A 9,872-nucleotide genomic window follows, 5' to 3' on the forward strand; every position below is an offset into this window, starting at 1 on the left:
CTGCGGTAGAGACACCGTAACTACTTATACATAGCATGGAGTACAGTTAGAGGTAGAAATAAAATTAGTGTAAAATGCTGTGCATCTAAACTTGGGTAAGGGGACATTTCTCAGAAACATCTAATATTGGTCGGCTCGAAATGGGGATTGGCTAAGTGTGTGATTATTTAAAAAAAAAAATGAAAATCCACTGTATAAATGACAGTTATGGAGTATATGGAAAAGACAGTAACATAAAAAATACATACAAATAAATGTTTCCCACAAAGGCATATGTCTAATAGCAATGGCATGCCAAACCGAAAGGAAGACCAAACTGCACCATTTGACTTCAGACAAAATATATATATATTTTAGAAAATCTTTACAACAGGAAACTTAACATACATTAGGAGCTCGCTACTGCATCCACTTGCTCCCGATAGCTCATATAACCCTGGTGACAGTGTACAACTTTCACTTCTTGAGTTTGTAAAATGAAAGCACATAATACAGTTTTTTTTCTGTGCAAAAGACGTCAACTTCTGGTATCCTTCAGAAGAAATATCCAAGATTGGCTTTGAGAGGTCCTTTCCCTCCCAAATTATGGATGGCAAAAGATGTACTCTTCTTTTGCTGATAAAGTGCTCCTGTCCAGCAGAACCCTAAGAAGGCCTCAGTGTTTTAACCATGTTTATCTTGGGTTTTTCATTTTAAAATGGTCACACAAATTCCAGCTTTCCGTGGCCAGTGTACATTCCCCAGTGGACAAGTGAGAGGATTTTTTCGCTGCCCAAGTCTGTGTGCCTCATTTTGTCACAAGTCATGCAGCAGTTTTCGTGACCGGTGACCGGTACCATACACTCCATGTCCAGTTTGGCCATCTGCCCCTTTTTTGTATGCTGCCCATGGAAGCTGTAGTGCAGGCGGGACAGCATCTGCTGCCGCTGGTCCTGGAGTCTTTTGTTCTCGCTCCGGAGCATGCGCAGTGCCAACATGATGAGGAGCACCAGTATCAGACCGCCCGCGATGGGGACGGCGATCACAGCCGCCCGGAACCACAGTTCTTTCGAAGAGTTTAACTCCTGCACCTTGGAGATGAGATGCCGGCTGCTGTCATGCTGGTATCTGCCACCCTGACCTGTGCAAGACAGAAGAAAACTGCATATTAGTATTTATGACATTTACTGTGAAACACAAAAGAACTTGAAGCAAATGTGGGCTACCAAAAGACAAGGATGTGTGGAGATGTCACTATATTGGGCTTCACCAGACAACTCAGCCATTTATCTTCTATGTAAATTTATTTCACAACTCCATGGTCCAACCAGTAGCTATACAGGCCCTAGACCAGAACATAACCACAGCTACTTCCCAAGGATCTTGAAGTCCTACTTTTAAAGATGCTCCCAGACCTGATCTACCTTTTCTCCCTCCACCGCAATCTACTCCCACTTTCTAAGACTGATTTACACACCTAGAACTACTCAAGTGTTGAGTCCCATTTCCTGTATTTTGCTTCTTTCTTCCACCCCGCTTTTATTGGGTTTTTACGTTTTTTCTACCTCTTCTATGGGCTACAATGTTGTAATTTTCCTCCCCTAGCTCCTGGGCATTTACTATGTGTTGTATATTTATTACCTTTTAGTATTTCAACTTATTTTACTAAATATTTATATTTATAATTATCTTGCAAATGTACAGCATCCGTGCATGTGTATTTTGCCTTATAACTGCACGCGTCGTTGCCAACTCCTCTTTAATTATTACCAAAAACATTAGTTAGAGACGAGAACTCCATTTGTCCAGAACCCACAAATGTAAAATGTCCTAATCCCTCCAATATTTACCTCAAACGGTTCTTGGCTTCTCAAGTGATTAGCACCACAATTCTACAGGACAAAACACCTCTCAGATAATAATCCTGAATGAGTTAATGAGGTACTCTTGTAGTGCCACACGCACAATATCCCAGGAGAGTGTAATCTTCGAATAGAGTAGAATATTGTGGCATGCTATTATGGTGGGAGAAAATATCGAAGGCAAGTCCCGTTAGAGGGAGAGCCTAGATTTAATATTCTTAACTCCACATCCATGTATTAGAACATGGGTAAAAGGTTTGGCCTGTGGTGTAATAGCGGGCTGCACTGCTGCCCGGAGGGTGGTGGTCCAGAGGTGAGGGTACGGGGTCTCTGTGGGTTGTTGACAGTAAGGTATGTAGAAGGGCGGTGAGGCATACACATCTAGTGAATTGCCCACTGGGAAACCAGGAAACAGGAGATTCATTCTGGCTCTTCCACTTTACCAAATTGTGAAATACTAGGCAATTGTTGTACTCTTTTTTCTTCCTTATCACATACATGTAATAAAGAGGACTCTGAAATACAGGATGCACACTGCACAAAACGTTTGAATGTGTTCGATTTAATAAAGTATAATGTTGCTTAAGTATAACAGGGACACTGGCCACCCAAAGAGTGCAACATAACTGATTTGCCTTAGTTCATTATTGCCATTGTTTTAAGGTGGGGGAAAGAATGAATGCTACTAAATAAATACGTCTGAAAACTATCACTTTAAAAAAAAAAGACTTCTCAGTGCACTGATGCAACCCGATTTACTACGGTGAAACAGTTCTGCGTGTTAATGAAATAAACTTTTTATATTTTCGAAAGACTTGCATCATATTTTTACACTTTTGCTGCAAGAAATCTTTAAACATGTATGTTCCTAAAGATAAGCGGTGCAGGCTTCTTTACCCTCAATTAACCTTCAAATAAAAGCGTGTCCATTTATTTAACATTTTGTAATGTTAGTCCTGAGTACAGGAGACAGCAGCTCAGTGCTGCTGTTGACCAGGGGGGTCTGCATGTTAAGGTCAGGAGGGCTGCACTTTACCAAGTAACAATGCACGTTTATTTCCCAGAAACCAATGCTGCATCCAGGCAAAGGGTACAGGCCAGACAAGTCTCTAATGCTGCTGCAGACACATAAAAGCCGCTCAATAGAAATACATCTTCTCATTCCACCCAGGCCTTTCCCTCTGGTGTCTAATTACATTCACAAGGCAATCGATGGCAGACATGGCGGGCCTGGGCCGCCGGAGCGGCCGAGGGGGGGCGTCTTACCTGAGCTCTCGCCCCTGGGATGTGAGAGGACGTCCTGCAGCCCCCGGTAATTGCACATGTCCTCGTGGCAGCACTCCAATGTGGGCACGGCGCTGCCCGTGTGGTTGTGGGCCTTCCTGGCCCGGCAGAGGTCGGCCGTGTTGGCCACGGAGTCCAGGCAGCCGTGGATGAGCGGGGAGTTAGGGGTCTGGGGGTCCAGCTGCCGCGTGAAGCAGGCGTTGAGTTCAGACTTGCACATGTAGCCCGTCGCCACACAGTGCGCGGCATCGCAGTAGCACCGAATTTCACCTGGAGGGAAAAGATACGGGTTAAGATGTTGCATTTTTAGCCGCAGAAAAAAAGCTCTTTGGTGCTGCAATAAATAGATTGATTAGGTACACACTATCAGACATAGCACACTGATCAAACTATTGAGTTTATAATTAAAAACTTTTGCGAGAATAGGTGTGCGTAGACCACCCACCATTGCAATAAATAGATGTGGCAGGATGAAAGGAAGATTAACAAAAATCGAGTGTTTTCCAATACAATAGCGAAATGGGGATGCTTTGGTATGGCCAATATTAGAATGGGGAATAACTGTGGCATGCCAGAAGGGGTGGGGTCGATTCAATCCATATAGGTCCTGTCCCCGAAGGCTTATGGAAGGGCTGCCTATTGGGACGTCTCCTTATGGGCGCCGGTATGGCCTATATTAGAATGGGGAATAACGTTTATCTGATTGTCTATTTGTATTATTGGTTTAGCTGATTGACTATGCTCCCTCATGTACCTACCCTATTTTGCTACTCATTTATTACCTACAACTATTTTTTGCTCAAAAGCCTGTTAATCACTCTCTTGTTTTTCTTACCCCTTGATTTTGTAAAGCGCTCTGATATCTGCAAAGATCTTGTTCGCGCTATATAAAACTTTCAAAATAAAATAAACTGGCATGCCGGAAGGGGTGGGATCGATTCCATCACATATAGGTCCTGTCTCCAAAGGTCTATGGAAGGGCTGTCTATTATGAAGTCTCCTTATGGGTCTATACAAGAACCGCTCTCGTGATCAGTCGTCCCCTATCCCTAAATACTGACAGACGAGCCTGACGTCCGTTGGTCTTACAGGAAGCCAGCATGTGCCTCATAACTCACAACCTACACTCCTACCACAGCCAGGGCTCACACACCAACAAAGTCCACACAGACTAAAGTCACCCCTCGGTTAATTGAAAGCAAACATGCAGTGCCATCGACTGTGCAGACAGCCAGGGATGCAGAGTTCAGGATACTTTACAACGAGGTAGTAAACCGGGCAAATAAATGCGCAGGAGGGAACTCAAAGCCCGGGAGGCCTTCCAAAAGGCTAATGCGGTATGAGGAAACGGCACTCATTAGGGATTTTTTTGTTAGGCCGCCTTAATCGGAACCACTGGGTCGTAAACTACTTGGCACTTTTATGCCAGCAGCTTGGTTTAAGCGTGTCAAGTAGCACCTCGTAAAAAGGTACTCGTCGGGGTTCAGGCCAGAGACATGCGCAGCAGCTACGCCGCGCTTTACAGTGTGAAATTGGGCAACTAGCCGCGATATCTGAAGAGAAGGGGGTCGGCGGCTCTCCCGAGAGGGCCCTTCGTGCAGCGCGACCTTTAGTCAGCACAATAAAACAGGCGGCGCAGTTTACAACGAGCGGGTATACGTGCCAAAGTCAATTCCATCAACCCAAATGGAAGGTTGTAAAAAACAAGTCGTCTCAGAGACTCCAGTCTCCTTTCGCGTGACACAGAATGTGGTCAAAGGGATGACGAAATGTTCCCTTGAAAACAATTTAGCATGATGTAACCAAGTAAACTTTGTGGGGTGCATGGGCGTATTATATATCATCTCCCCCAAATATGGATCTAAAATGTCCTTTCGTGGCTCGAAGCCTGCTGTAGTTCCACATTGGTCACCATTCGGTGTGTGATAAAATAAGTGTGGACCAGAAGCACCCGCTATTAATCTGCGTGGTCAATTTATGCAAGAATAACGGGTCAGAAAATGATAATAAAAGAAGCAACCTGGTAGAAATGCGAACAGAACAGTTTTTTTACTGAATACATTTCGTGACATCTTTCCCAATGATCTCCCCATGAGAACTGTCAGCCTACATGACAGCACCACCATAGTATTTGTAATGTATTTCCTTTTCCATAAGGGAAGGAAGTACATGGACTACGCCCGCCCATTCTAGCACAGAGTTGAAGTACCAACAAACAGCATTAATAAAATATGTTGTCCACACAGTACTGCAGCCACATAAGGACCTAAAGGGGCCATACAGAAAACGACGTCACTATAGGTCTCAAAACCACAGCTGATATCAAACAAAGTTTACAGAATGACCCTTTTCTCAAAGATGCAGGTCTGGAACAAGATAACTTTTCCCCTGCACTGCTAGTCCCTTTACAGTGGCCCACGCCACCTTTGATTGGAATCACTCTGGCCTTCTGGGAGTGGAAACGCATGATGGATAGGAGGTGAGAGCTCGCACTTCCTGCCAAAGCAGTAGCGGGCAGGAAATGTGCAACTAGGTTTAAAAGGAACAGGGAGTCACGGTGCTTAATTCTTGGCAACCTGAAACACTCACTAAAACACTCGTTACCGCCACCTCTGGAAAAAGGAGTCTGCATCCTAGTCTGCATCCTTGCTCGTGTGGCGTTACCTGTGCTCGCGAAGAACATACATTTCTCACACGAAAATGCTCAAAATTGAGTTCATGCCGGAAGCGCGTCATTTCCCACCCGACAGTGCCACCGTCTTTAACGAGAATTTTTGGGTACTGTCGGACCAGCACCTGGCCTTTCTATTTCCGGTCTGAAAAACTGGCATCTGCTCTCAGCTCACGTGCTTGGCTGTAGCTTTGTTTACACACGCCCTGGTGAGTGAGTGAGTGTGGCGTCTCACTGCCCTTCCTCTTAGAGTTCACTTTATGCTGCCTCTGCTCACTGATGTCTATCCCGGGCCGCCTGGCGCTTACCGTGTGCAGCCACTCGTGCCAGCCGGATGACCCGCCCCCGGCGTCTGAACATCACATTCCAAAGACGAGGTGTACAGGGGCGAAAAACCCCACTGTGAGCTGGGTTTTGTGGCACACATTCACAACACCGAGTGCCATGATGTCACGGAGGACCCTGCGGGGGGCTGACAGAATATGGGGTGTATTTGGATGCATAGGAGGATGTATATACTCAATGAACACCCATGAAAGAAATTCCTGCAGCATCTTTAACTGGTTACTGTGGTCCTGCGGTTTTCCTTGTGATGTGGAGAAATGTGAAATGTTGGTGGTATAAGGTGAAGGGGTGCACAATTCGATGATTTCAGTCAAATCAGTCAATTTTTTAAAATTGGAAAATCATTCAGTGACTCTTAATCACATTCATTCCAGTTAAGTAGTGAGTTTGTACCATGATAAGTGTTATTTCATGATCTTCAGCGAAAAACTGTTTTTCCTATACATTGGGATAATGTTGGGTAGTGCCTACCAAGGGTGATACATCAATTGTCCAAATATCCAGACGATAAATCGTACCCAGAAGAAACCAACTTGGAATTTCCGCCAGGTGTCATCAAAAGGCTTACAGGGTTCTAAATCGCTCTTCCTGTACTAGGATTTCTGCAAACAAGATCTGAAACGTAGCATGCGCCCCCTTGAAAAAGAAAACCAATGGTGCCATTGGGTTCTCGATGGTGTTAGCCTCTAGACTTACCAACCCCCGCTGCAGGCCCTTATCTCAAGATGCCTGCTGGTGATAGAAGTGTAGTGAAGGGTGTGTCCCGACTAACAGACAGCATGTGTTTGCCATGTCTCAGAACTCTCAGGGCAAACCCCCCTGCGCGTAAACCCCAGGCCCAAACGTGTAAATCCCTACCTACTTAGCAAACTCTCGCGTAGAACATAATAAAATCGAAAAAGGTACAAGAATACACGAAAAACTGCCCCGTTGTTTCTACGGGGAGGACACAGCAAAAGTTTGAGGGAGCTGCTTTGTCTCACAGAAATAATGAAACTTTGCATGATGGTATGTTTAGCAAGCACAACAAAATCTGCATCATGTAAACTGATTTTACCTTTTTTTAACCTAGATGGGTGCAGTCTATGGAACTGGTGCCCCTCACCATTTAAAAAACATTTACCCTCCCAAAAGAAGAGACTTGCATGGGTGTAACAAAGGTGCATTTTTATTTAAACGATTTCCTTTGTACCCACTACAGCGGGCCGTCGGGGGTTTTGTGGTGTTTTCAGCCGCCGAACAATGCCCCCGCTGTTCCCCTTTCTGGTTACTGTACTTAGCCATTAAAGAAAAATGTCTGCTTCTAGTCACGAAGGCTGCAGGAGAGACTGCAGGCTGCTCTTAAAAGCTTTTGAAGTCGACAGCAGCCAGAAGTATGTGATCCCCTAATTATCTCATTATCAGGCGCATAGTTTCAGTATCTGGAGCGCCGCATCAGTCTGGGTCCCTCCCTGCTGCCTCTCCCAGCCCAGCCTTTTCAGAGGCGCTTCCCTCCCCGGGCAGCCCTAATTACAGCCTACCAGAGCAGAGAGGGAGTGGGGCAGGCCGGGCCTGGCGTCTTCACACTCCTGTACTATTAAAGCATGTATACAACTCGCCTGCATGCACGTGATACTGGTAGAAGTGCATTTCAGGGGCCTTCTTATTTACAATGCGTACAAAAAGGTACGCAGCCGTGTCCACTCTATTGAGCTTTAAGAGCACTGTACATATGTAAAATATTATGATGGCACACAAATTTTAAACATGCATGCACAATTTCTGCAGGCACGCTCGCTTAATTTCCTAGTCTGGGGGAATTTAGATACATATGTGGCTGTTCGCCGATCTTATAGCGTTGTGTGGCTCAAAGTGAGATCAAGTCAAGTCAAGTCATAGAATTTATATAGCGCACTACATACCCAGAGGGTCTCAAGGCAGATCAGGTGAGATGTATGTGATCTAGCCCAAATAGCATGAGCTTGTACCATTGTACGTGTGTGTGAGTTGTACATGTTGCAGTTCCACGATGCTGTGCTTGCTGGACAGTGTGTGCGAGATTACCAGCTCCTCAGTTCACAGGGCTGGGCCTCTACGGTGGCCCAGGGCTGCGAGTCTTGAGAAGTTCATTAGAGACAGGCTAACAATAACATTGTGACAAGCGCGTGCCCTGGGGTCTGCTCTGGAAGGGTTCGCATGTAAACGTGGGAGATGGGCGCAAGTTGCAACAAAGGTACAACATTACACCAAGCGAGGTGGTAAGCGTTCTAACGGCCACAGTAACTACGGGACGGCACTTTTCGGGCAAGGTGAACTGGAAAGAAGTTCATTCTGTAGGAAACTTGTCACGTCTTAAAAATAAAATAAAACTAAACTCAATGAATGTGGAAATTAAATCTACACCCACCCAGATCGAATCTGAATATGTGGTACTCCCGGTGAGCCGTAGGAGGGGGCACCAGGTCAGCGCACAATTTTGCCCCCGTGCTTACCTCTTGTAAGTACCGCTGCCATCGCGCACAGCTCCAGCCTCAGCCACAAAGCGAGCAGGCTGGCGCGGCGCCGATCCATCGGGGGCGGAACTCTGCTCCGGTTTCTTTCCTCAGGGCAGCACCGACCCGCGGGGAACTGGCCGCATGCAGCCGCCCGGCCCGCTCCCGAGGGCGGGGAGAGATGCGCTGCTCAGTGCCCGTCTGCCCGCTCAGTCTGCGGCATGGGGAGAACCCTCCAACTCCGGGACGCCACACGGATCCGCGGTGCCACACTGTGCTGTCTTGTCTGCAGCCACACAACACTCAGGTCCTCAAAGCAGTCCACTAGTCCTCGGGAGACGGTGCCCATCCAGGTGCAGCCTCAGAGTGCTCTGCCTGCCGCCGCGCGCCGTGCCAGCCCTGCATATTCACAGGTCCTCCCCTGCAGCCACGCGCCCGCCTACCGCGCGCAGCCATTGGCCCTCTTCGAGCTTTGGGCACGCCCACACGTACACGGCTCGCAGGTCTAGGCGCCCGCCCGTCATTCATAAAGGGGAGGGAGAATGGGCGGGTTCAAAAGAGACGCTGTGTGACGTGGACTGACGCCCGCCCCGCTCTGTGGAAGCCGAGTGCGACCGGCGAACAGTAAAACCATCTCAGCGTGAGGAAACACCGCCCTCTATGGGAGCAAAAGAATACACACGACTCTGTGCTACTCTGCAGAATATATGCCCCAAATAATTCATGCTTGCAGCTGTCAATACACTGATGGCAGATGCAAAAGTAAATTACAGACTAAAATGAATATATGACTAACCGTGCAAATTATCTGATTGTTTCTACAGCTAATTTTTGCAAGATTTCTATAGGCGTTGTTTAACTATATATTTTACGCGTGAGAACCAATGAGGCCTGAAACTTAATTCCCCACAACTATCAATGAGAGAGAAAAAAATATTTATAAAGCATACAGTTGCTGGCTGGCAATTCTGGGTTTGGTCCTAAATAAAACTGTTTAACTAAACCTAAGACGCGCTTTGAGTTTAAAATGCCCTTTACATTGTCAGACTTCTTCCTTGTGAGAAATTAGTAAAGGTGGGTGTTGTATCTGTACCTTTTATTTCCAATTCTATGACGTGTACTGTATTCTATAATGACACATACCGCATTCCATGTTCTATGTTTGAGCTCTGCTGTCGGGTCATTCGATTCCGTGACTTGGACACGACAGCATTGCTCTTCCTTAGCCTGTTCTTGTGGGTTTATATAATTACAGATTTA

The 9,872-nt window shown here is 46.3% G+C and overlaps 1 protein-coding gene across 1 annotated transcript; it reads right to left on the reverse strand.

Moving 5' to 3' along the window:
• Positions 1-330: 330 nt before the first annotated feature.
• BAMBI (BMP and activin membrane bound inhibitor) lies at positions 331-9,010 on the reverse strand. Its single transcript, XM_078664361.1, has 3 exons — positions 8,613-9,010; positions 3,108-3,395; positions 331-1,120 (listed from the first exon to the last, which is right to left on the reverse strand). Exons 1-3 carry the CDS (start codon positions 8,689-8,691, stop codon positions 702-704), a joined length of 786 nt encoding a protein of 261 aa, XP_078520487.1. The 5' UTR covers positions 8,692-9,010; the 3' UTR covers positions 331-701.
• Between the last annotated feature and the right edge of the window lie 862 nt (positions 9,011-9,872).

This window comes from Lissotriton helveticus, chromosome 10 (assembly GCF_964261635.1).
Source record: "Lissotriton helveticus chromosome 10, aLisHel1.1, whole genome shotgun sequence".
NCBI classification, from domain to species: domain Eukaryota; kingdom Metazoa; phylum Chordata; class Amphibia; order Caudata; family Salamandridae; genus Lissotriton; species Lissotriton helveticus.

Bases quoted from the DNA above. Each gene is read 5' to 3' on its own strand.
- BAMBI (XM_078664361.1), bottom strand. From the start codon at position 8,691: ATGGATCGGCGCCGCGCCAGCCTGCTCGCTTTGTGGCTGAGGCTGGAG. The intron at 3,396-8,612 runs GTAAGCACGGGG...TTTTCCCTCCAG, and splicing joins GGCAGCGGTACTTACAAGAG to GTGAAATTCGGTGCTACTGC. The intron at 1,121-3,107 runs GTAAGACGCCCC...TGTCTTGCACAG, and splicing joins TCCCAGGGGCGAGAGCTCAG to GTCAGGGTGGCAGATACCAG.